The sequence below is a fragment of the Vulpes vulpes genome, chromosome X (genome assembly GCF_048418805.1).
Source record: "Vulpes vulpes isolate BD-2025 chromosome X, VulVul3, whole genome shotgun sequence".
NCBI classification, from domain to species: Eukaryota; Metazoa; Chordata; class Mammalia; order Carnivora; family Canidae; genus Vulpes; species Vulpes vulpes.
In genome coordinates, this window is record NC_132796.1 from 55,316,244 (window position 1) to 55,343,255 (window position 27,012).

General features: G+C 38.9%; 1 protein-coding gene across 5 annotated transcripts in view; it reads right to left on the reverse strand.

Annotated features, from left to right (window-relative positions):
• Positions 1-27,012, reverse strand: part of ZDHHC15 (zDHHC palmitoyltransferase 15) — a 172,635-nt gene that overhangs the window by 84,311 nt on the left and 61,312 nt on the right. For 4 of the 5 annotated variants that reach the window (XM_025987814.2, XM_025987813.2, XM_072744823.1 and 1 more), the window contains exon 3: positions 18,973-19,067. The exons of the other annotated variant lie outside the window; for it this stretch is intronic. In XM_025987814.2, the coding sequence (XP_025843599.1) occupies positions 18,973-19,067 (95 nt within the window). The remainder of the gene's footprint in view (positions 1-18,972; positions 19,068-27,012) is intronic. 5 annotated transcript variants of the gene reach the window in all.

The following is a 27,012-nucleotide window of genomic DNA, read 5'->3' on the forward strand; positions in this document are numbered from 1 at the left end:
GGATAAAGAAGATGTGGTTTATGTATACAATGGAATATTACTCAGCGATTAGAAATGACAAATACCCACCATTTGCTTCAACGTGGATGGAACTGGAGGGTATTATGCTGAGTGAAATAAGTCAATCGGAGAAGGACAAGCAGTGTATGTTCTCATTCATTTGGGGAATATAAATAATAGTGAAAGGGAATATAAAGGAAGGGAGAAGAAATGTTGGGAAATATCAGGAAGGGAGACAGAACATAAAGACTCCTAACGGGGAAACGAACTAGGGGTGGTGGAAGGGGGGAGGAGGGCGGGTGTTGGAGGGGAATGGGTGACGGGCACTGAGGTGGACACTTGACGGGATGAACACTGGGTGTTTTTCTGTATGATGGTAAATTGAACACCAATAAAAATTAATTAAAAAAAATAAGGCTATTACTATTATTATTATTATTAACAGTAACTACTACTGTTATTGAGTTGTATGAGTTACACATATATTTTATATAATAACTGCTTATCAAATAGTTACAAATATTTCCTCCCATTCCATAGATTGGCTTACTACTGTATTTGTTGTTACTTTTGCTATGCAGAAACTTTTTAGTTTGATGTAGTCCGACTTGTTTATTTTTGCCTTTGTAATGTGTGACTTTGGTGTCAAATCCAAAATATTACACTAAGACCATTGTCAAAGAATTTTCCTCTTTCTTTTTTTAGGATTATTATGGTTTAAGGTGTTTTGTTTAAGTCATTAACTCATTTTATTTTATTTTTTAAAGATTTTATTTATTTATTCATGGAACACACACACACACACACACACACACACACACACACACACACACACACAGAGGTACAGTCACAGGCAGAGGGAGACACAGGCTCCATGCAGGGAGCCAACGTGGGACTCAATCCCGGGTCTCCAGGATCACACCCTGGGCTGAAGGCAGGGCTAAACCACTAAGCCATCTGGGCTGCCCAAGTCATTAATTCATTTTAAATGAAATTTTCTGAGATAAAGATCCAATTTTTCTTTTGCATGTGAATATCCAAGTTTCCCAGCACATTTATTAAAAAGATTATCATTTTCTGATTGGGTATTCTAGGCAACTTTGTTAACGATTAATTGCATATGCATAGGTTTATTTTGAGCTCTCTCCTAGTGGTCTATGTGTCTCTTTTTATGACCGTATGATACTGTTTTGATTGCTATAAATTTATAATGTAATTTGAAATCAGGAAGTGTAGCACCTCCAGCTTTATTTTTCTTGCTCAAAATTGCCTTAATTATTTAGGATCTCTAATGATTCCAAATGAATTTTAGGATTGTTTTTCATATTTCTGTAAAAAATGGCATTGGAATCTTGAGAGGTATTGCTCTGAATCTGTAGATAGCTGTGGGTGTGTGGACATTTTTACAATATTAATTCTTCCAATTCATGAACATAAGAAATCTTTCCATTTAATTGCCTTATTCAATTTCTTTCATCATTGTTTGTAGTTTATCGTGTATAGTCCCATCAAAACTTTGGTTAAATTTATTCCTAAGTATTTTATCCTTTCTGATGCTATTGTAATGCAATTGTTTTAACTTTTTGGGGGGATAGTTTGTATTTATGGTATAGAAATACAACTGATCTATGTCTTTTTCTCTTTTCCTTACAACATTATTGAATTTATTAATTCTAAAAGGTTTTTCTTGTGTATTTTTTAGCGTTTTCCATAAGTAATATCATGTCATCTAAAAACAAAAAACTGTTTCCTTTTTGATTTGTGTGCCTTTATTTCTTTCTCTTTCCTAATTGCTCTACCTAGCACTTTCAGTACTATGTTGAATAGAAGTGGTGAGAGTGGGCAAGCTTGTCTTGTTCCTGATCTTAGAGAAAAAGCTTTCAGATTTTCATGGTTGAATATGATATTAGCTGTGGTTTTATCATATATGGCCTTATGCTGTTGAGGTATGTTCCCTTTAATTTGATGAGAGTTTATTTTTGTATATTTTTTAATTGGAGTTCGATTTGCCAACATATGATGATCTGATTCCCTGTGATTCTATCACATTTCTTTCTGGAGGTGAAAGTTCTAAATGCTCACGAAAAGGGCTAGTCTGGGGGATCACTGAAGGATCCATATCCACAGCAAATGAGAAGCGCACACTTATCCTAGCTACCAGCTGCTGAGCACTTACTATGTACTGCCAGGTGCTGTTAATCCTTACGCTTGAGGGTCAGAAGTCAGAGGTCCAGAGGGTCACAGTTCTCGGACATCTATGGATGCATCCTTAGGGAACCACTAGGAATTGTGTAACACTTAAATACTTGTATGTTTAGAAAAGAAAGGAGAAAAATATCAAATTTTCAAAGAAAAAAAAAAGCACTGGTATAACACCCAGTGCTTATCTGGTGAAGTGCCCCACTCAGTGCCCATTACCCAGTCACCCCATGCGCCTGTCCACCTCCCTCTCCACTACCCCTTGTTCGTTTCCCAGAGTTAGGAGTCTCTCATGTTCTGTCACACTCTCTGATATTTCCCACTCATTTTCTCTCCTTTCCCCTTTAATCTCTCTCACTATTTTTTATATTCTCCAAATGAATGAAACCATATAATGTTTCTCCTTCTCCAATTGACTTATTTCACTCAGCAAATACCCTCCAGTTCTATCCACGTTGAAGCAAATGGTGGGTATTTATTCCTTCTAATGGCTGAGTAATATTCCATTGTTTATATAGACCACATCTTCTTTATCCATTCATCTTTCAATGGACACCGAGGCTCCTTCCACAGTTTGGATATTGTGCACATTGCTGCTATAAACATTGGGGTGCAGGTGTCTCAGCTTTTCACTGCATTTGTATCTTTGGGGTAAATCTCCAGTAGTGCAATTGCTGGGTTATAGGGTATCTCTATTTTTAACTCTTTGAGGAACCTCCACATAGCTCTCTAGAGTGGCTGCACCAGTTCACATTCCCACCAACAATGCAAGAGGGTTCCCGTTTCTCCACATACTCTCTAACATTTGTGGTTTCCTGTCTTATTCATTTTCGCCATTCTTACTGGTGTGAGGTGGTATCTCAATGAGGTTTTGATTTGTATTTCCCTGATGGCCAGTGATGTGGAGCATTTTCTCATGTGCTTGTTGGCCATGTATATGTCTTCTTTGGTGAAAATCCTGTTCATGTCTTCTGCCCATTTCGTGATTGGATTGTTTGTTTCTTTGCTGTTGAGTTTAATCAGTTAATTATAGATCTTGGATACTAGCCCTTTATCTGATATATCATTTGCAATTATCTTCTCCCATTCTGTAGGTAGTCTTTTAGTTTTCTTGACAGTTTCTTTTGCTGTGCAAAAGATTTTTATCTTGGTTTAAGTCCAATTGTTCAGTTTTGCTTTGTTTCCCTTGTCTTCTTAGATGTATCTTGCAAGAAGTTGCTGTGGCCAAGTTCAAAAAGGATGTTGCCTCTGTTCTCTTGTGTTGCCTAGGAATTTGATGGATTCGTGTCCCACATTTCTATCTTTCATCATTCTGAGTTTATCTTTGTGTATGCTGTAAGGAAATGGTCTAGTTTCATTCTTCTGCATGTAGCTGTCCAATTTTCCCGCACCATTTATTGAAGAGACTGTCCTTTTCCCAGTGGATAGTCTTTCCTGCTTTGTCGATATTAGTTGACCAGAGTTGAGAGCCCACTTCTGGGTTATTTGTTCTGTTCCATTGATCTATGTGTCTCTTTTTTTTTGTTTTTGTTTTTTGTTTTTTTGTTTTTTGTTTTGTTTTGTTTTGTTTTGTTTTGTTTTGTTTTGTTTTGTTTGGCAGTACACACTGTCTTGATGATCAGGGCTTTGTAGTACAACTTGAAATCCGGCCTGGTGATGCCCCCAGCTCTGGTTTTCTTTTTCAATATTCCCCAGGTCTTTTCTGATTCCACACAAATCTTAAGATGATTTGTTCCAACTCTCTGAAGAAAGTCCATGGTACTTTGAAAGGGATTGCATTGATCGTGTATATTGCCCTGGGGAGCATAGACATTTTCAGAATATTAATTCTTCCAATCCATGAGCATGGAATATTTCCCCATCTCTTTGTGTGTTCTTCAATTTGTTTCAGAAGTGTTCTGTAGTTTTTAGGGTATAGACCCTTTACCTCTTTGGTTAGGATTATTCCTCGGCATCTTACACTTTTGGGTGTAATTATAAATAGGATTAACTCTTTAATTTCTCTTTCTTCAATCTCATTGTTAGTGTATAGAAATGCCACTGATTTCTGGGCATTAGTTTTGTATCCTGCCATAGTGCTCCATGGCTTTATGAGTTCTATCAATCATGGGGTGGAGGCTTTTGGGTTTTCTATGTACAGTATCATGTCATCTGGGAGGAGGGAGAGTTTGACTTCTTTGCCAATTGGAATGCCTTTTATTTCTTTTTGTTTTCTTATTGGTGAGGCTAGGACTTCTAGTACTATGTTGAATAGGAGTCGTGAGAGTGGACTTCCCTGTCATGTTCCTGTTCCTAGGGGAAAGGCTCTTCGTTTTTCCCCATTGAGGATGATATTTGCTGTGGGGTTTTCATAGATGGATTTTAAGATTCTGAGGAATGTTCCCTCTATCCCTACACTCTGAAGAGTTTTGATCAGGAATGGATGCTGATTTTGTCAATGCTTTATCTGCATCTATTGAGAGGATCATATGGTTCTTGTGTTTTTTCTTGCTGATATGATCTATCACGTTGATTGTTTCATGAGTGTTGAACCAACCTTGCATCCCTGGGATAAATCCCTCTTGGTCATCATGAATAATATACTCAATGTACTTTTGGATCCTATTGGCTAGTGTCTTGTTGAGAATTTTTGTATCTGTGTTCATCAGGATATTGGTCTATAATTCTCCTTTTTCTTGCGGTCCTTGTCTGGTTTTGGAATTAAGGTGATGCTGGCCTCATAGAACAAGTTTGGAAGTATTCTGTCTCTTTCTATCTTTCCAAACAGCTTTAGTAGAATAGGTATGGTTTCTTCGTTAAAGGTTTGATAGAATTCCCCTGGGAAGCCATCTGGCCCTGGACTTTTGTGTCTTGGGAGGTTTTTGATGGCTGCTTCAATTTCCTCCCTGGTTATTGGCCTGTTCAGGTTTTCTATTTCTTCCTGTTCTAGTTTTGGTAGTTTGTGGTTTTCCAGAAATGCATCCATTTTTTCTAGATTGCCTACTTTATTGGTATGTAACTGCTCATAATACATTTCTAATATTTGTATTTCCTTGGTATTGGTGGTGATCACTCCTTCTCATTCATGATTTTATTGAGTCTTTTCTCTTTTGTTTTTATAAGGTTGGCTAATGGTTTATTTATCTTATTAATTCTTTCAAAGAACCAACTCCTGGTTTTGTTGATCTGTTCTACAGTTCCTCTGGAATCTATTTCATTGATTTCTGTTCAAATCTTTATTAACTCTCTTCTGCTTGGTGTAGGTTTTATTTGCTGTTCTTTCTCCAGTTCCTTTAGGTGCAAGATTAGCTTGTGTATTTGAGTTTTTTCCAATTTTTTGAGGGATGCTTGTATTGCGATATATTTCCCTCTTAGGACTGCTTTTGCTGTATCCCAACGATTTTGAACAGTTGTATTTTCATTGTCATTAGTTTCCATGAATCGTTTTAATTCTTCTCTAATTTCCTGGTTGAACCTTTCATCTTTTAGCAGGATGCTCTTTAACCACGTTTTTGAGTTTCTTTCAAATTTCTTCTTGTGATTGAGTTCAAGGCTCAAAGCATTTTGGTCTGAAAATATTCAGGGGACAATCCCAATATTTTGGTATCAGTGAGACCTGATTTGTGACCCAGTATGTGATCTATTCTGGAGAAAGTTCTATGTGCACTTGAGAAGAATGTGTATTCAGTTGCGTTCAGATGCAAAGTTCTGTATATATCTCTGAAATCCATCTGGTCCAATATATCCTTGAAAGCTCTTGTTTCCTTGTAGATGTTGTGCTTGGAATATCTGTCATTTGCAGAAAATGCCGTGTTGAAGTCTCCTACTATACATGTATTATTATCTAAGTGTCTTTACTTTGGTTATTAATTGATTGATATACTTGGCAGCTCCCGCATTTGGGGCATAAATATTCATGATTGTTAGGTCCACTTGTTGGACAGATCCTTTAAGTATGATACAGTGTCCCTCTTCATGTCTTACTACAGTCTTTGGGATATACTTTAATTTATCTGATATGAGGATTGCTACCCAAGCTTTCTCTTGAGGGCCATTTGTTTTTGTTTTGTTTTGTTTTGTTTTAATAAATTAATTTTTATTGGTGTTCAATTTACCAACATACAAAAAAAACACCCAGTGCTCATCCCGTCAAGTGTCCCCCTCAGTGGAGGGCCATTTGAATTGTAAATGGTTCTCCAACCTTTCATTTTCAGGCTGGCGGTGTCCTTAGGTCTAAAATGCGTCTCTTGTAGACAGCAAATAGATGGCTCTTGCTTTTTTATGCAGTCTGAAACCCTGCATCTTTTGATGGGATCATTTAGCGCATTCACATTCAGAGTTACTATTGAAATATATGAATTTTAGTGTCATCATGATACCTATGCAGTCCCTGTTTTTGTGGATTACTTCTTTGGGCTTCCTATTTCTTTTACAGAGTCCCCCTTAATATTTCTTGCAGAGCTGGTTTGGTGGTCACATATTCTTTCAGTTTCTGCCTATCTTGGAAGCTCTTTATGTCTCCTTCACTTCTGAATGAGAGCCTTTCTGGATAAAGTATTCTTGAGTGCAGGTTCTTCTCACTTAGGACCCTGAATATATCCTGCCAGCTCTTTCTGGCCTGCCAGGTCGCTGTGGAGAGGTCTGCTGTTACCCTAATACTCCTCCCCATAAAAGTCAGGGATTTCTTTTCTCTTGCTGCTTTAAAGATTTTATCTTTGGAATTTGCAAGTTTCACTATTAAATGTCGACCTGTTGAACGGTTTTTATTGATTCGGGGGGGATCTCTCTATCTTCTGGATCTGAATGCCTGTTTTCCTCCACCAGTTAGGGAAGTTATCACCTATGATTTGTTCATATATGCTTTCTGGCCCTCTGGCCCTCTTGGCGCTCTCTGGAACCCCAATTATACCTAGATTTTTCCTTCTGAGGCTATCATTTATTTCCCTTAATCTTCCCTCATGGTGTTTTAATTGTTTTTCTCTTTTTCCCTCAGCTTCCTTCCTTGCCATCAACTTGTATTCTGTGTCACTCACTGGTTCTTCTACCTCATTAACCCTCATTGTTAGGACCTCCAGTTTGGATTGCATCTCATTTAATTGATTTTTAAGTTTGGCCTAATTAGATCTAAATTCTGCAGTCATGAAGTCTTTTGAATCCTTTATGATTTTTTCCAGAGCTACAAGTAGCTTTATAATTGTGCTTCTGATTTGGGTTTCTGACATCGAGTTGTAATCCAAATTCTGTAACTCTGTGGGAGAGAGTATGGTTTCTGATTCTTTCTTTTGTGGAGAGTTCTTCTTTCTAGTCATTTTGCTTAGTGCAGATTGGCTGTATAAGCAGACTGAGTCAAGAACATCAATCATGGCCTAAGTAAATTTCACCCTAGATGATTCTGATGAGGTCAGAGACCAGAAATTGAAAACAAAGAATGTTATAAAACAAAAGGATCTCTAAAGTGAAAAATATATTTTAAAACAAGGTGTTATAAAATAAAAGGCCAAGAATCCCAAAGAAGAAGAGAAAGAAAAAGGGAAAGGAAAAGAAAAAGGGGGGGCTGAGAGACGGTGGTCGTGAGGAAGTTGTAGTGGAGGGAGAATGTAGTCTACCTGAGGGGTTTTAGAGGGTGATCCCCTTGTTTCTGAGTATATTAAGTTCTGTACATTAGAAGATGTTAGAAGATGCTCTGTCCTGAGTTTATATAAACCAGAAATACTTATAGAAGGCCCCAACATTGACCACGAAAACATAAATGAGATAAAAGAGTGGGGCAAAATGGGAATGATGAATTTCACAGCATGAACGAGCACCATATACTAGTTGGTTCTGGGTGCATGCGGTTATGTTTTAGAAGGTATTAACTTCCACCATTGTATAAAAAAATGAGGCAGAGAAACAAAAAAACCCATATCTTGTATATCTCCCAAAATTACGTTGAGCATGGTGAAGGGAATCTAGAAGTGGAAAATATATCTAGGACCTGTAATTGTAGAAATATGAAAGTCACAAAGGAAGAATCTTAAAAATGAAGAGGTGGTAAAATATCGTAGCTAAGGTGAGAAAAGGGAAAAAAAAGTTGAAAATTTACAGTGTGATATAAAAACGAGTTTTACTGGAAAAAGGAAGAAAAGGAAAAAAATAGGATGGGTACCCTCTGGTTCTATATATTGTAAATCTCTCGACTTCCTCTAGAGCTTTCTAGTGCTGCTTGGTCAAGAACTTGCTCTTCCCCTGATCTTCCAGCTGGTCTTCTGGGGGAGGGGCCTGCTGTGCTGATTCTCAGGCGTGTGCAGTTGGGGGAGATGCTCCACCCCCTGCCTGGTGCTGGGCTCAGTGGGAGCTGTTTACCCCGTGAGGTGTCTGTCCCCTGGTGTCTCCGCTCCTCCCAGGCACACAGTGAAACAAGGGGGAACAACAACAATGGCAGTGGCCAGATCTCCAGCTTTGGAGTCAGCTCCCGGCAGTAACTACCACAGTCTCTCAGTCTGCACCTGCTTAGATGCTCCCAGGCCGTTGCAGGTGTGGTGATCTGCACAGCTTGGGGGCGCTCAGCGCAGGAGAGTCCTTGCTGTCCTGTGCCTTCCCGCCTCCACCTTTCCCGGGGGAGTGCAGGATCGTGGGCTGTGTCCACAAGGCACGCTGGAATCCCTGGCCTGTGCTGCTGGAATCGTGGAATTGTGCTTCGGAGGCACAGCTCCTGAAGGCAGCAGGGCACAGTCCCCTCCACCCGGAGTCCCAGCCTGACTGACCGGCTCCTCCCGAGGTCCCGCCGGGTGTGCGCTCCAGCCCTTTACCGAGTTTGGCCCAGAGTCTGTGGGCTCTCTCCTCCGGGGTGCACTTCCTGTATTAGTGACTCTGGGAAACCGAAGGCTCCACTGCCCCTCCTACTATTCAGCTTAATTTCCCTGCTAAGCACCTTTCCGTCCTGGAAGAATTCGGTGGGGATTTTTTAAAGTTCCTGCTTCTCTGGAACTAGGCTTTCCTGTCCGGAGGCTTTGGCCACTGGGCTTTAGCCTGACTCCTCACGAGGCCCCTGCCCCACATGACTTTTTTAAAAAAGTTTTTTTCCACCCTCCTACCTTGTTAGAAGAGAAAACCCTTCTCTCTGTAGTGTTCCAGCTGTTCTCTCTTTAAATCTCAGGTCGAATTTGTAGGTTTTCAAGATGGTTTGAAAGTAATCTAGGTAAATTGGTGGGGCCAGGTGAGTTGAGGACCTCTATTCCTCCGCCAGAGTTTTTTTTTTAATCATGAAATGATGTTAAAATTTGTCAAATGCTTTTTCTGTATCTATTGAGACCATCATATGATTTTTATCCTTCATTTTGTAAATATGGTGTATCACATTTATTGATTTATATATATGTCAAACCATCCTTGTATCCTGAGTATGAATCCCACTTGGCCATGATGAATGATCTTTTTAATATGCTGTTTAACTTGGTTTCCTCGTATTTTGTTAAGGATTTTACATCTATGTTCACCAAGGATATTGGCCTGTAGTTTTCTTTTCTTGTAATGGCTTTGTCTGGCTTTGTTATCATGATAATGCCATCCTTGTAAAATGAGTTGTGAAATGTACTGTCTTCTCCCGATACATATAAATTTTCCAGTTTTCATCCTGTTATTGATTTCTACTTTCATGAAGTTATGATCAGAAATTATCCTTAATATGATTTCAATTTTCTTAAATTTAGTATTTGTTTTTTTGTCAAGTAGATAATCTAGTCTAGATAATGTTCTGTGTGTGAAGAGGAAAAAATGTATTATTCTGTTGCTAGTAGAATGTTTTGTATATATTTTTTGGTCCATTTGGTTTATAGTGTTATTCAAATTTGCTTTTTCCTTATTAATTTTCTGTCTGGATGATCTATGCATTGATAAAAATGGGGTGCTGAGGCCCCCTATTACCGTATTGCTGTCCATTTCTCACCTTGGTTCTGCCAATCTTTGTATGTTTAGATGCTCCAGTGTTGGGTACATATATATTTACAATTTTATACCCTTCTGATGAATTTAACCCTGTATCATTATATAATTATCTTCTTTGTCTCCTGTTACAGTTTTTGACTTAAAGTCTCTTTTGTCTGCTATAGTATAGCACCCTTAATTGCTTTTGATTTTCATTTGCATGGAATATCTTTTAGTATTCCTTTGCTTTCAGCCTATGTGTATCCATAAATCTGAAGTGATTGTCTTACATGCAGCATGTAGTTGTGTTTTGTTTTAAAATCCATTCATCCACTCGATGCCTGTTGGTTGGAGAATTTAATCTATTCACATTTAAATGACTGATAGGTAAGGATGTACTATACCATTTTGTTAATTGTTTCCTGGCTGTTTTGTAGTTTCTTTGTTTCTTTTTCTCCTTGCTATTTTCTTTTGTGATTTGATGTTTTGTATAGTGGTGTGCTTTTATTTCTTTATCTTTTGTGTATCTGCTTGAATTTATTTTTATATTTTTGAAGATTTTATTTATTTGTTTGACACAGAAAGAGAGTGCATGCATAAGCAGGGGCAACAGCAGAGGGAGAGGGAGAACAGGCTCCTTGCTGAGCAGGAAGCCCAGTGAAGGCTCAATCCCAAAACCCTGGGATAATGGCCTGAGCTGAAGGCAGACACTTAACCAACTAAGCCACCCAGGTGTCCCTTGAGTTCATTTTTTAATTCGTGGTTACCACTGACCTTTCATTAAACACATTTGTATTATTCTATCTGAAGCTAGTTAGAAGGCAACTTTGGATACATACAAAAATGTCACCCTATCTCTTCCCCTCAGTATTTTATGGTTTTGATTTCACAATTTACACCTTTTCATAGTATATTCATTAATAATTATTTTAGCTATGGTTATTTTATATTTTTATGACTATTTTAATGATTTGTCTTTTAACCTTTATATTAGAGTTAAAAGTGATTTACCGGGATCCCTGGGTGGCGCAGCGGTTTAACGCCTGCCTTTGGCCCAGGGCGTGATCCTGGAGACCCAGGATCAAATCCCACGTCGGGCTGCCGGTGCATGGAGCCTGCTTCTCCCTCTGCCTATGTCTCTGCCTCTCTCTCTCTCTCTCTCTCTCTCTCTGTGACTATCATAAATAATAAATAAAAAAAAAGGAGCAACTGGCTCTTAAAAAAAAAAGTGATTTACCCACTACCATTACAATATTGTAGTATTTTTAAATGGTTATATAGTAACCATTACCCGTGATTTTTATTTACTTTCATATGTGTCCATATTACTAATCAGAATATTTCCATTTTAGCTTGAAGAACTCCCTTCAACACTTTTTTTGTAAGACAGTTCTCCTGGTGATGGACTCTGTCAGGTTTTGCTCTATGGGAAAGTATCTCTCCTTCATTTCTAAAGGATGGCTTTGCTAAGTAAAGCAATCTTGGTCCATCATTTTTTCTTTTCCTACCAGGAGTTTAAATATATCATCCTACAAAGTCTTGATACACAAGGTTTCTGCTGAGACATCCACTGATAGCTTTATAGGGGTTCCCATGAAAATAACTAACCTATTTTCTCTTGCTGCTTTCAGAATTCTTTGTCTTTGATTTTTAAAGATATGTATGTATTTGATAGGCAGAGAGCACAAGCAGGGGGGGCAGGAGGCAGAGGGAGAGCAAGATGTGGGGCTCAATCTCAGGACCCTGGGATCATGACCCAAGGTGAAGGCAGATGCTTAACAAACTGAGCCACCTAGGCACCCTGTCTTTGATTTTTTAAAGTTTGATTATAACGTGTCTTGGTGGGAGTACCTGGGTGGCTTAGTCAGTTAAGCATCCAAGTCTTGATTTCAGCTTAGGTCATGAGCTCAGGGTTGTGAGATAAACCCCATGTTGGGCTCTGTGCTGGGCATGGATCCTGCTTATGATTCTCTCTCTCCCTCTACCTCTCTCTCCCTAACTTGTGCATGCTCTGTCTCCTCTCTAAAAAAATAATGTGTCTTGGTGAATTCTTCTTTTGGTTTAACCTATTTGGGGACTTTTGGCCTTCATATATCTGAATGTCCATATGTCTCATCAAATTTGGGAAGTTTTCAACCATTATTTCTTTAAATAAGCTTTCTTCCCCTTTCTTCTCCTTCTTTTATTACCATAATGCATATATTCTTATGCCTGATAGTGTCTTACAGGTTCCATGAGCTGTCTTTACTATTTCATTTGTTTTTCTTTCTGTTCCTTTAACTGGGTAATTTCAAAGGACCTGTCTTTGTGTTTGTAGATTCTTTCTTCTGCTTGATTAAGAATGCTGTCAATATTGTCTCTACTGTTTTTCATTTCCTTGTGTTCTTTAGCTCCAGAATTTCTATTTGGTTCTTTTTTATGGTTTATTTTTGTTTAACTTCTTGTTTTGTTTATATATTGTACTCTTAATTTTGTTAAGCTATTTATCTGTGTTCTCTGTTTGCTGAGATTCCTTAAAACAATTATTTTGAAGTAGTTTTTTTTAAATAGGTATCTATTTCTTTGCAGGTAGTTATTGGAATGTTGTTGCTTGAATGGTGTCATTTTCCCTTGAGCTTTTATGTGCATATTTGATGGAGCTGTCATCTTTTCCAGACTATATGGACTGGTTTCAGTGAAGAAAGACCATCACCTGTAGATTGGTGCAAGGGTGCTTGATGGGTGGGATGAGGCAGTTCTAGCTCCAGAGTAGATGCAGTAGCATGGTCCCTGTGCACCTCTGTTACCTGTCATCAGAATCAACATACACTAAAGGGGTCTTTGATGGTCAAGCCCACAGGTGTCTGCAGTGGCAGTGAGGGCTGTTGGGGTCTTCAGTGGTGAAGGCGCTTGGGGCCTCCTGGTCTCTTTTCCTCCCATGGTGGAAGTCATGGCTGAGAGGATCTTTCCAGGCCCTGGATTCAGCTTGTGAGCACACTTACAATGGCTATGTCAATGATGTTTTATGCATGGGTGCCCATGGAGTAGCAATGGAGCCAGAATCTGGGGTGGAGGCATGCATGAAGCCCCTAGGGTTGCTCTGGGGTCTGGGGTAGTGGTGGTATTAGTGCTTGGGATACAAGCACCCCTACTGTATAGTGTTGGTAATGGTGTGTGAGGTAAGGTCCTTGCAGAACAGCCATGGAGCTGGGGACCAGAGCACAGGCTTGCACAAAGCTACAGAGGCTCTGAGATCTGAGGCACAGGTACTCCTGCTGTTGAAATGACCCCATCACCCTTTGTGAAAGAACTCACAGAGCAGTTACAAAGCAGGGGTCCAGGGAGTGGCTTGTGAGATGCATGGATGAGCCTGCTATGGCAGTAGCTTGGGTGTCCTAAGTTTCAGCACTTGTGGAGCAGCTGTGGACCTGAGTTCTAGAGGGCTGGTGTACCCGCTGCAGCAGTGCTGCAATTCCTATGAGTACTTGAGGAGTGGCCATGGAACCAGGGTCCAGAGTACAGGTGTGTATGAAATGATAGTGTCTCAGAGTCTAGGATATGGGATACCCTGCAGTGTTGGTGGCTCTGGTTTTGGAGGTGCTGGTGCATGAAGAATGGCCATTGAGTCAGGGTCTGGAGCATGAGTGTGCATTCAGTGGTTGTGAAGCTGGGGTCTGTTGTGCAGGTGCACATGAAGTGGCCATGGCTCTAGGATCTAGGGCAAGCACAGGTTTGGCAGGAAGGGGGATGGCAGACCTGGTACTGGTGTGGCACAACAGTGGCTGTTTCATATGAAGTTCTCAGCAGTGTCTCACTCTATAGGGAGTCTGTGGTGGTGATAGCTGTTGGTTACTTCAGTTGCAAAAGCTGCCAGTATCATCTGCGGAGCAGGCTGCTGGGGTCGGTCCCACACAACAAACATTATGGAGTGCTCTGCTATAAAAGAAGTGGGAATTTGTGGCTGCCTTGGGAGTTGTTGAGGTCCTCAGAGGTGAAAACTGCAGGTTCCTCCATTGAGCAGGACACTGGGAACTTTATTGTTACCTGCCACATGGCTGATACTGATAACCTTTGCCCATTTTCTTTGTTGTTAGTCTTTTCCAGATGTCTCAGCCATGCTGCTTTCCCCAGTAATCCTTCTGTGAGATTATTCTTTTTTTATTTTATTGTGTTGTTGTATGTTCTTAATTAGACTCTTGAGCTCTACCAGTGCTATTTTCATTCAAACATACTGTCTGTCTGTTTGTTTGTTTTTGTGGTAAGAAAAAGGCTGTCTTTTCTACTTTGCCATATTTCTGACATCACTAATATGGTCTTTTTTTCTTTGTATCTTGTAATATTTATTGGCTTAAAGCCCTTTTTCATGTGATATTGTATACCTACCCTTGGTCTTTTAAAATTACTATTTGCTTGGAATAACTTTTTCCATCCTTTCACTTTCAGTCTATTTACCTTTGGTTATAAAGTGAGTTGCTTATAGATAGCATAAAAAATAGATGATAAAGGGGCTTTCAGGGAAGATGGCAGAGTGGGAGGACCCTAGGCTCACTTCTTCCCGCAGATAAACTAGATAACACTCACATCAGTGTAATAACCTGGAAAATGACCTGAAGACTGGCAGAATAAACTCCACAACTAAATGCAGAGAAGAGGCCATGTCAAAGAGGGTAGGAAGGGTGGAGACACAGTCAGGAACTAAAGGGGCTCCTGAGACTGTCTGCGGGAGAGAAGGAAGGCTTAAGCATGAAAAGGGGAGTGAAACAAACTCCACACTAGGAAGTTTGCACAGAGAATACAAAACCCCATATCATTTGCCTTTAAAAACCAGAGGGGCCAAATTTATGAACTCTTATAACTTCAGGACTTAAAACCTGAAATTTTTAAAAATCAGCAGGTTCAGCTCTGGAAGAGCTGGTGGACAAGAAGAAACTGAGTACCTACCCTTAAAGAAACAGCGCAATAAACAGCCTGAAAAGATACAGTATAGAAGCAGCAGTTTGAAAGGTGCCTGGGACATATGGGAGGGAGTTATTTATTAATCTCAGAGCATGTCCTGGAGGGACAGAACTAACAAACAACTCCAGAAACAAAGGAGCTAGATGCCATTTCTCTCCCCAGCCCTAAAGTTGGACTTGCTATGTAAATTGCTAGCAGTGCCACTTAAATCCTCCATGCATTGCTTCTGCCAGTTCACTGCTCCAGATACCTCATCTCAGTCTGTCACTGCAGGGCCCCTCCCACAGGGGACCACAGGCACACAAAGTTTGCTGTCGACACAGTGACACCAACCAATACCTCCTTCCCCCATGGTGCTCCAGTAGATGTGCACTCTTCAATATGCTTTTGGTCAAAGCCCATACAGGATGATGCCACAAGTCTGGTAGTGTGCAAGCAGCTCCTATAATGGCTAGCAGCACACCAAAGTGTGTGCCTTAGGAGAGAGGGAAAGATAACCACAAACACCACTCGGACTAAGGTCCCAGCAGACGGCTAGAAGCAGATTATTGGTCTGACTTCAGGCTTTGCCCACCAGTGAAGGCTTCTCAGGGACAACATGGGGAAAGCACCCAGAAGTTACATGCTATTGCATCTCTGGCAAATGCCTGTTCTGACTTAACTTAAGGCATCCTCATATTGCCCTACACCACAGGGAGAAAGAGCTACTGACAAAAGGCAAAGAACCAATAGGGATGACAGGACTGAGGGGAAAAGGTAGCTTAGTCACAGTGGCAGAGTGTGTGAATTACACATAGGAGACATCCCTGAAGTGCCAGGTTCTGAACAGGGGATAGTGCACAGTAGGGCACTACAGGACTCTTCTCCATAAGGCTATTACTTTCAAGTGCAGGGGACAGATCTGTCTTTCCTAACACAGAGAAACAGATACAGAGAGTAAGGCAAATGAGGATACAGAGGAGTATGTCCCAAATAAAATAACAGAATTACAGTTAAGAGACCAAAGTGAAACACAGATAAGTAATTTGCCTGATAGAGAGTTTAAAGAAATGATTATACTCATTGGGCTTGAGAAGAGTGGAAGACATCAGTGAGACCCTTATGAAAGATACAGAACACACATAAAAGAACCAGAGATGAAGAATACAATACATGAAATTTAAAATATATTAGATGTAATATATAGTAGACTGGATGAGGCAGAAGAATGAGTCAGTGATCTGGAGGAGAGAGTAATATAAAGTAATCAAGCTGAAGTAGGTGAGAGGAAAAAATGTGCAAAAAAAGAATAGACTTAAGGAGATCAGTGGTGCTATAAAGTATAATAACATTTGATCCCATATGGATCCCAGAAGAAGAGAGAAAAGGGTCAGAAAATTTATTTGAGGCAGTAATAGCCTAAAATTTCCTGAATTTGAGGAAGAAAACAGGAATCCAGATTCAGGAGGTAGAGAGATCCCACAATAAAATCAACCCAAGGAGGTTCACATCAAGATACATAGTAATAACTAAGATGGCAAAAAAAGTAGTGAGAAAGAGAATTTTAAAAGCTACAAGAGAACAGAAGACAGTTACATAAAAGGGAACCTTCATAAGGCTATCAGCTGATTTTTCAACAGAAACCTGCAGGCAAGAAGAGAGCGGCATGATACATTCAAAGTGCTGAATGGGAAAATTTTGCAGCCAAGAATACTCTATTCAGCAAGGCTATCATTCAGAATATAAAGAGATAGCGTTTGCTCAAACAAAAGTTCAAAGAATTCATAAAGACTAAATCAGTCCTGCAAGAAATTTTAATTTTTTTATATTTATTTATGATAGTCACAGAGAGAGAGAGAGAGAGAGGCAGAGACATGGCAGAGGGAGAAGCAGAGGCCTGCAAGAAATTTTAAAGGTGAGTCTTTGAGTGGAAAGGAAAGACCACAAGCAAGAGTAAGGAAAGTAGGAAGCACAAAAGTAGTAAAAGTAAGTATATGTGTAAAAATCAGTAAAGGGACTCCCAAAATAAAAGAATGTAAAGTGTGACACCATATACTTAAAAAGTGAGGAGGAGAGAAGTCAAGAATGGGTTCAAATTTAACCAACCATCAAATTAGTATAGACCACCATATACAGAAGATCTTATATATAATCCAAATAGTAACCAAAAATTAAAAAAACAGTAATAGATATGCAAAAGATAGAGAGAAAGGAATCAAGGTTTATCACTAAAGAAAGCCAATTAATCATGAGAGAAGAGAGCAAGGTAAGAAAGGGATACAGAAAAAACTACAAAAATGATAAAACAAGTAACAGAATGGCTATAATAAATACATATCTATCAATAATTACTTTGAATGTAAGTGGACTAAATGATCCAATCAAAAGACATAGGGTGACAAAATGGATTTAAAAAGACCTATCTAAAAAAAAGACCTATCTATATGCTGCCTACAAGAGACTCATCTCAGACTTAAAGACACATGCAGATACAAATTGAGGGGATGGATAAGCATTTATCAGGCAAATGGATGTGAAAAGAAAGCCAGGATAGCAATACTTATATCAGAAAAAAAGACTTTAAAATAAGGACTGTAACAAGAGACAAAGAAGAATACTATATAATAATCAAGGGGAGAATCCAATAAGATATAACAATTGTAAATATTTATACACCCAACAAGGGAGCATTCAATACTTAAAGTAGCCGATAATAAACATGAAGGAAGTAATAGATATAATTGTAGGGGATTTTCACACCCCACTGATATTGATCACAGATCATCCAAACAGAAAATCAACAAGAAAACAGTGTCTTTGAATGACACACTAGACCAGAGAGATTCAACAGATATGTTCAGAGCAATCCATCCTAAAACAGCAAAATACACATTCTTTCCAAGTGCACATTGAACATTCTCCGGAACAGATTACATATTAGGCCACAAAACAAGTATCAACAAATTCAAAAAGATCAAAGTTACACTGCTCATCTTTTCTGACAATAATGCTATGAAACCAAAAGTCAACAAGAAAAAAAATCTGGAAAGACCAAGAAGCAAGAAAAATCTCAAGGAACCAAACTTTCCATCTAAAGGAACTAGAAAAAGAGGAACAAACAAAACAAAACAAAAAAGAAAGTTAAAAATAGAACTATCCTACAATCCAGCAATTATACTGCTAGATATTTATCCACAGCATACAAAAGTACTGATTTGAAGAGGTACATGCACCCCAGTGTTTATAGCAGCAGTGTCTTCAGTAGTCAAAATATGGAAAAAGCCCAGATATCCACTGACAGATGAATGGATAAAGATGATGTGGTATATATATGACTATTACTCAGCCTACAAAAAGAATGAAATCTTACCATTTGCAATGATGTGGATGGAACTAGAGGGTACTATGCTAAACAAAATCAGTCAGAGAAAGACACATACAATATGATTTCACTCATATGTGGAATTCAAGAAACAAAACTGCTGAACAGAGGGGAAGGGAGAAGAAATTAAAAGAAGATAAAAATAAAGAAGGAGAGAAACCATAAGAGACTCTTAACTATAGGAAACAAACTGAGGGTTGCTGGGGAGGAGGTGGGTGGGGAGATGGTGTAAACTGGGTACTTGGTATTAAGAAGGGAGCTTGATGGGATGAGCACTGGGTGATAGGTGCTACTGGGTGATGAATCACTAAATTGTACTCCTGAAAATAATAATACAGTATCTGTTAACTAAATTGAATTGAAGTAAAATTTTTAAAAAATAATTATATCACTAATTGAAATAGTGGTTTCTTAGTCTTCAAGTATGTATGGCCAGTGAATTTGCAATAGAGCATCCTACCCTTAATTTACCTTTATCATTAAGAGTCCTTTTTAAAGATTACCCTAATCTCTCCTGTAAATGAAAGTTATTTGCTTTTTTGCATTTCTGCTTTCCTGTTTTTTAACCTTTAGGAAGCAACCAGTATTCTTACCTTCTGATTTGGCTGTTGTGGGAGTGTAAATATGGACTTCCAGTAGGTCCAGGTAAAGAACACAAAGATGGCATGGTAGAATATGAGGTAGATAACTGAAATTTAAGAGAAAAAATTCATTGTTTATACTATCATTTTTGTTTATATCTAGGGGTTCAGAAAGACATAACACTAAACAACAAATTTTGGTTTTGTTTTCCTATTACCAAGTATTTTATAGTATTATAAAATGTTAATTCTTACCTTTTTTCCCATGCAGTGATAGAAAAAGTTACAGTGCCAAATTTTCAGTGAGACCTTCTGGAAGTTGCATGTTTTTAAAGTTGCCATGTGATTATAAAAATAAAGGGGAAATGTTTTTTTAAAACAATGTGAGGGAAGCTCCCATAGCCACTTATTATCTCTGCCATTTTAGTTGCTAAAAGTTGATAATGATAATATTTGCACAACACTCTAGAGTTTACAACGTGATTTCATGATGTTATATCTTTTTATTGTTTCAATAACTTTGTGAGATAGGTAATAGGATAGGGAAAGTTGGTTAACCATCAGGAGAAGTTGACTATCCAAAGTGATACACCTACTATCTAATGTAATCTGGTCTTAAACACAGTATTACTGTCTATAAACTGCAAGATCTTTTCAGTAGCCTCAAAGACTACATATTTATTTTTTGTGAGCAGTCTGGACTCATATTTATTGAAGCCAGTAATGAGAGACATCTTTTCCAGCACTAGAAAGCAAGGTTCCACATGACTGCATAACTGCATCTGGTTAGAGCCTCATTCCTGGACTAAGACTGGTGGAGGAATAATCTGCAGTCCTAATTTTACATTAAAAATACCAATAAACTTAGTATAAAGATGACAATGAACTTTCACTTGCAGCATCAACATGGTTAAGGTCATTATGTACAGACCAGATACTTTCAACTTTGTTAAACTAATAAAACATGACAGTATCTTCAGATTATATACTTTCGAATTGTGAGTTGTATCATTGCAATAGTTGTAGAAGTTGGTCCATAGCTTATCTTTTTATACTCTTTTTATAGCACTTTTGATATCAAAAACTTCACTATTCTACAGAGGCCATTATAAGACTGATGGTCATTTCACTATTTCATTGCAAGTCCTTGCATGGCAAGGTGTTATTACCTCAATCCATCAGAAAGACCCAAGGGAATGATAACTCAAGGACAAGTTAATAGGGCTGAGCACCTTATACATATATGGTTGAATTGAAAAACCTGTACTCTCTTGGTCCAATGTTCCTAATCTTATGGTGCAAGTCCTTTTTTATGTGCCTAATTTGTGTAATTATGAAATCTCATTTTTAAATTCAAGAAATTTAAAGTAAAAAGTAAAACCTACCACACATATACATCGAGCCTCCCACCTCCTCCTCCTAAAGGCATTAATACCTGTTTGCTGTTTGGTATATATCATCCCAGACCTTCTGATTTTTATCTCTTTATATAAATATATGAACACAATACAAATATGGAATTTTTGTCATATTTAAATTTTTTTCAATATATTTCTTTTGAAAGATAATACATTCACAACATTCAAAATTTGAAGGCATAAAATAGCATACAGTAAAAGTTTCCTTTCCATCCCTGTCCCTCAGCCACCAAGTTTCCTTCCTGGAAGCAACAAATCTCAGTTTCATGACTTTATTCTGTACACTTGTAGATTTTATACATATAAAAGCACTGAAACTGTTTTTTCACACAAACAGTAGTATTATATACACAGTTTTGTACAAATTTCTTTTCATTTTCTGTAAGTTGGAGATCGTTCTATTTAGTATAACTTGCAAAGAGTAAGTTTCCTCATTCTCCTTTAAAAATAATGCATGGGGGGCAGCCCGGGTGGCTAAATGGTTTAGTGCTGCCTTCAGCCCAGGGTGTGATCCTGGAGACCTGGAATCGAGTCCCAAGTCAGGCTCCCAGCATGGAGCCTGCTTCTCCCTCTGCCTGTGTCTCTGCCTCTCTCTCTCTCTCTCTGTCTGTCTCTCTCATGAATGAATAAATAAAATCTTTTAAAAAAAAGCTGCATGTGTTTTCACTGCATCAATGTGGCCTAATTTAACCAAAGTGTTTCTTTTTTTTTTTAACCAAAGTGTTTCTGATGAAAATTTTGTTTCTCCCTCTTTTCTTGCTAATACAAAGAATCCTGTAAAAAAAAACTTTGTAAATATGTCATTAGCACATGTACTAAATCTATAGGGTCAATTCCTTAAAGTGGGATTGCTAGGCCCAAACATAAGCCTTTTGGTAGATAATGTCAAATTGCCATTTAAAAAAGTTTTGTTTGTTTGTTTGTTTATTTTTTGGTGTAGAGTAACCATAAGGTTCCATAAGGCCACTCGGGTGATATTTGGGACAGGGCCACTCAGGTAGTATTCAGGACAGGCATGCCCAAGCATTGCAAGGCAGAACCATGAGGGGAACACTCACATGAGGGGAGCATCGGGATCTTGCTCACACTGAACCTACTGACCTCCCACATGCCAGTCCGCTGCCTCCTTCCTGCTGCTGCTCTACCATGCATCCTCCCATGCATCCTCCATGCTCCATGGATGGGCACCGGAGGTTCCATATGGCCATTCACTGAATTGTGGTTCGCCAAGTCCTGTGATCAGTGCTGGAGTGGTACAGATAGTAAGACTGTTGTTGGAAGGGACCCTGGACATCACCTACTCCAACACTCCTTTCACAGGATCAAGTAAGGTACCTACAAGGGTCTGTTACATTGTCATCTCCCTGGTGGTTTCAGGTCATGGCAGAATAAGGATATTGAAGTTCCCTGTATATCATCCCACATATTGGAAGTCTGTTTATCTTTATAGTAAAAATTCATTTGGGGGAGAGAGAAGATTGCAGTTGAGTGGAGGACCCTAAGCTCATTTCAATTCATGAACACAACTATTAAATCATCATAAATGGCCCAGAAATAGGCAAGAAGACTGACAGAACAAACTACACAACTAAAGGGAGAGAAGAAGCCATGTCAAAGAAGGTAGGAAGTACAGATACAAGGTTTAGGGGAAAAGGGATTGTGGGTACTGTGGAGGGGAGAGAAATGTGGTCATGGAGAAGGGAGAGAGGGAGGGATGGATGGATGGAGAGAGAGAGAGAGAGAGAGAGAGAGAGAGAGAGAGAGAGAGAAGAGAGAGAGAAAAGCACATGGGGGATGCACATGGAGAAGGTTTCCCCAAAGCCATTAGCTTGGAAAATGAGAGGGGCTGAATTTTGTGAGTTCATGCAACCATCAAGGCTTAGATCCTGGAGCTTTAAAGGTCAGTGGGCTTGGCTAGGATAGAGCCTGAAGGACAACTGCTGCTTTTGGAGAGAAGGCAGGCAAACAAACCAGGATTAGACAGCATGGAAACAATGATCTGAATAACACCTGGGATACCCAAGGGGGAGATTATTTGCTCGTCAGGGTTCATGGAGACTCCTCCCCAGGAACAAAGGAGCTGGATGGTGCCATTTCCCTCCTCCTCCCCTTAGCATAAACACAAAGCCACATACAGGAAGCAGTGCAAAGTTGACACTGGCTGCCTAACATTCTTACACCAAGCTCCTCACCCTTGCACTCTGGTGGGACTGCCTTTATCTGTCATGTTTGCCTTAGTCCCAACAGAGTGGGCCCCTCCCCAGAAGACCAGAACACATTCCTGACCATGCCACATGTCCTGACCAGAGAGTTCTGCAGGACTTCAGTCCTGGCAGAAGATGTGTCAGGTTTCATTTCATAAGCAGACAAGAACACATCTAGTTAAAACTCGCCACATTCAGACCAGGAGCCAAACTGCACACAGCAGGCAGAGAGTATCTACAGACTGGCTTGAAGGAAGTGCAGGCAAACTACAACAGCAGAAAACAAGCAGCACACACCAGAGGCATTCCCTGAAGTGTCAGGCCCTTTGTAATACATGAACTATTATTTATAAGGCCATTACTTTTAGGACCAGGAGACATAATTTCTTTTTCTAACACAGAGAAGAAGGCAGAGACTCTAAGACAGAGGACTGTATCCTAAATGAAAGAACAATAAAAGGCCATGGCCAGAGATGTAGGTAAAACATAAGTAACATGCCTGATGGAGAACTTAAAGTAACCATAATAAGGATACTCACTGGGCTTGAGAAAGGAATAGAAGACGTCAGTGCGATCCTTACTACAGAGATCTCAGAGTTAAAAAAGAATCAATAAAAATGAAGAGTGCAATAAATAAGGTTGGAAACAGGCTTGATGCAATGAGCAGCAGGCTAGAAGAAATAGAGGAATGAATTAGCAGCATAGAACAAAATAATGGAAATAATGAAGCTGAACAAAGGACAGAGAAACCTATGCAAAATGAGAATAGACAGGGAATTCAGTGACTCCATCAAACATAATAACATTCACATTATAGGAGTCAAAGAAGAAGAGAGAGAAAAGGGGGCAGAAAGTGTATTTGAGAAAATAATGGCTGAAATCTTCCCAAATCTGGAGAAGAAATAGATATTCAGATTCAGGTGGCACTGAGAACTCCCATCAAAATCAATAAAAGCAGATCAGTGTATATTTGCAAAATATAGCACTAAAGAAAAAAGTCTTAAAAGCAACAAGACAAAAAAAGTCCTTAACTGACACGGGAAGACCCATAAGGCCAGCTGGAGACTTCTCAACAGAAACTTGGTAAGCCAGAAAAGAATGGGATGATATGTTCAAAGTGCCAAATGGGAAAAGTCTGCAACCAAGAATATTCTATACAGCACAGTTATCATTCAGAATAGAAGGAGAGATAAAGAGTTTCACAGACAAAGAAAAACTAAAGGAATTTTTCACATCAAATCTGCCCTGCAAGAAATATTAAAGAGGACTCTTTGAGGTCAAAGAAGAAAACAAAAGGGAAAAAGACAAGAAAGGATCGAGAAATTACCAGGATCAATGACAAAACAGCTAATAAAATGGGACTAAATACATATCTACCAATAATTACTATAAATGAACTAAATGCTGAATAAAAAAGACATAGGGTGTCAGAGTGGATGAAAAACAAGACCCATCTATCTATATGTTGCAAAGAGACTCATTGTGGACCTGAAGACACCTGCAGATTGAAAGTGAGGGATGGAGAAACATTTATCATGCAACTGTATGTCAAAAGAAAGCCAGTAGAAATAGTATATCAGACAAACCAGACTTTAAAACAGACTGGAAGGGGATGCCTGGGTAGCTCAGTGGTTTAATGCCTGCCTTCGGCCCAGGGTGTGATCCTGGAGTCCCAGGATCAAGTCCCACATTGAGCTTCCTGCATAGAGTCTGCTCCTGCCTCTGCCTGTGTCTCTGCCTCTCTCTCTCTTAGTCTCTCATGAATAAAAAAAATTAAATCTTAAAAAAATAAAACAGACTGGAGGGATGCCTGGGTGGCTCAGCAGTTGAGCATCTGCCTTTGGCTCAGGGCGTAATCCTGGAGTCCTGGGATCAAGTCCCACATTGGGCCTGTTTCTCCCTCTGCCTATGTGTTTGCCTCTCTCTCTAAGTCTCTCATGAATAAATAAATAAATAAATAAAATTTTTACAAAAAAATAAAACAGACTGGAAAAAGAGACAAAAAAGGGCACTATATTCCAATAAAGGGGACAATCCAACAAGATCTAACAATTATAAATATTTATGTCCCCATATGGGAGCACCCAAATGCATAAAACAATAACAAACATAAAGGAGCTAATTGATAATAATGCAAAAATAGTAGTGATTTAACCTCCCAGTTACACCAATGGACAGATCATCTAAACAGAAAATAAAGAAGGAAACAATGGCTTAGGATGGCATACTGGACCAAATGGAATTAACAGATATATTCAGAACATGTCATCCTAAAACAGCAGAATACACATTCTTTTCAAATGCACATGGGACATTCTACAGAATAGATCACATACTAGGTCACAAATCAGGTCTCAATAAACACAAAAATACTGAAGTCACATTATGCACATTTTCTGACTACAACAGAAAGAAACTAGAAGTCAACCACAAGAAAAAGTGTGGAAAGACCACAAGTACATGGAGGTTAAACAACATGTTGCTAAAGAATGAATAGGTCAAACAGGTTATACTATATGTTGGCAAATAGAACTCCAACAACAAAAAAAAAACATACAAAAAAAGAAAACCTCAAAGACTCCACAAATAAAGTATACTAATACATAATTTTAGTAAAGTAACAGGATACAAAATTATCCTACACAAATCTGTTGCATTTCCACACACCAATAATGAAGCAGCAGACAGAGAAATTAAGGAATCATTCTCATTTACAATTGCACCAAAAACCATAAGATACCTAAGAATAAACCTAACCAAAGAGGTGGAAGACCTGTTCTTGGAAAACTATAAATGCTGATGAAAGAAACTGAAGAGGACACAAAGAAATGGAAAGATATTCCATGCTCATGGATTGGAAGAAAATATATTGTTCAAATATGTATACTATCCAAAACAATCTATATATTTAATGCAATCTATACCAAAATACCACAGCATTTTTCACAGAGCTGGACCAAACCATCCTAAAATTTGTATAGAACCACAAAAGACCCAGAATAGCCAAAGCAACCTTGACAAAGAAAAGCAAAGCTGGAGGCATCACAATTTGACTTCAAGTTATATTGGAAAGCTATAGTGATCAAAACAATATGATACTGACACAAAAATAGACACATAGATCCGTGAAGCAGAATAGAAAACTCATAAATGAACCCATAAATATATAGTCAATTAATCTTCAACAAAGCAGAATAGAATGTCTAATGAGGAAAAGATAGTCTCTTCAACCAATGGTGCTGGGAATACTGGAGACCATCATGCAAAAGAATGAAAATGGACCATGTTCTTATACTACACACAAAAATAGAATAAAAATGGATTAAAGACCTCAATGCACATCTGAAACTATAAAAATCCTAGAAGAGAACATAGGCAATAACCTCTTTGACACTGGCCACAGTAACTTCTTTCTAGATATGTCTCCTGAGGCAAGGGAAACAAAAGCAAAAATAAACTATTGGGACTTCATCAAAATCAAAAGCTCTGCACAGTGAAGGAAGCACTTTAATGAGCATTGGGTGTTCGATTTGCCAACATAAACATAACACCCAGTGCTCATCCCACCAAGTGCCCCCTCAGTGCCCGTCACCCAGTCACCCCATCCCCCTGCCCACCTCCCCTTCCACTATCCCTTGTTCATCACTCAATTACCCCATCTCTCCAACCACCTCCCCTTCAGTAACCCCCAGTTTGTTTCCAAGGGTTGAGTCTCTCATGGTTTGTCTAATAGCTTTTTTTTAAAATTTTTTAAATAAATTTATTTTTTATTGGTGTTCAATTTGTCAACATACAGAATAACACCCAATGCTCATCTCGTCAAGTCCCCACCTCAGTGCCCTCCACCCAGTCACCCCACCCCCTGCCCACCTCGCCTTCTACCACCCCTAGCTCGATTCCCAGAGTTAGGAGTCTTTCATGTTCCTCATTACCCAGAGTTAGGAGTCCTCTCATGTTCTGTCACCCTCACTGATATTTCCCACTCATTTTCTCTCCTTTCCCCTTTAATCCCTTTCATACAGGGAATATAAAAAATAGTGGAAAAATTTTAAATCCAACACTTCCCATCTCAATCATTGCAATAAAAAATAAATAACCTTAGAACACTACGAAGTACGAGTGTAGTTTTCAACATGCAGGGGAGCCAAACTGCAGAAATTTATTACCTTTGAAGTACCCAATAAAGTTATTTTCTCCTAATTTCTTTGTAACCAAAAATTCCACAATTCCATTCCATACTGAAGGACAGGATTTAGCATATGTCCCTTTTAAGTTAGACATGTAATAGACATCTTCCATATATGTCTTAGAGAACATAGAAATCATCTAGTTCCACCTCCTCATTTTATAGAGAACTAGCTAATTGAGACACAGGTAGGGTATGTGATTTGATTAAGGTTACCTAGCAAAGTTATGGAAGCAATGGAACC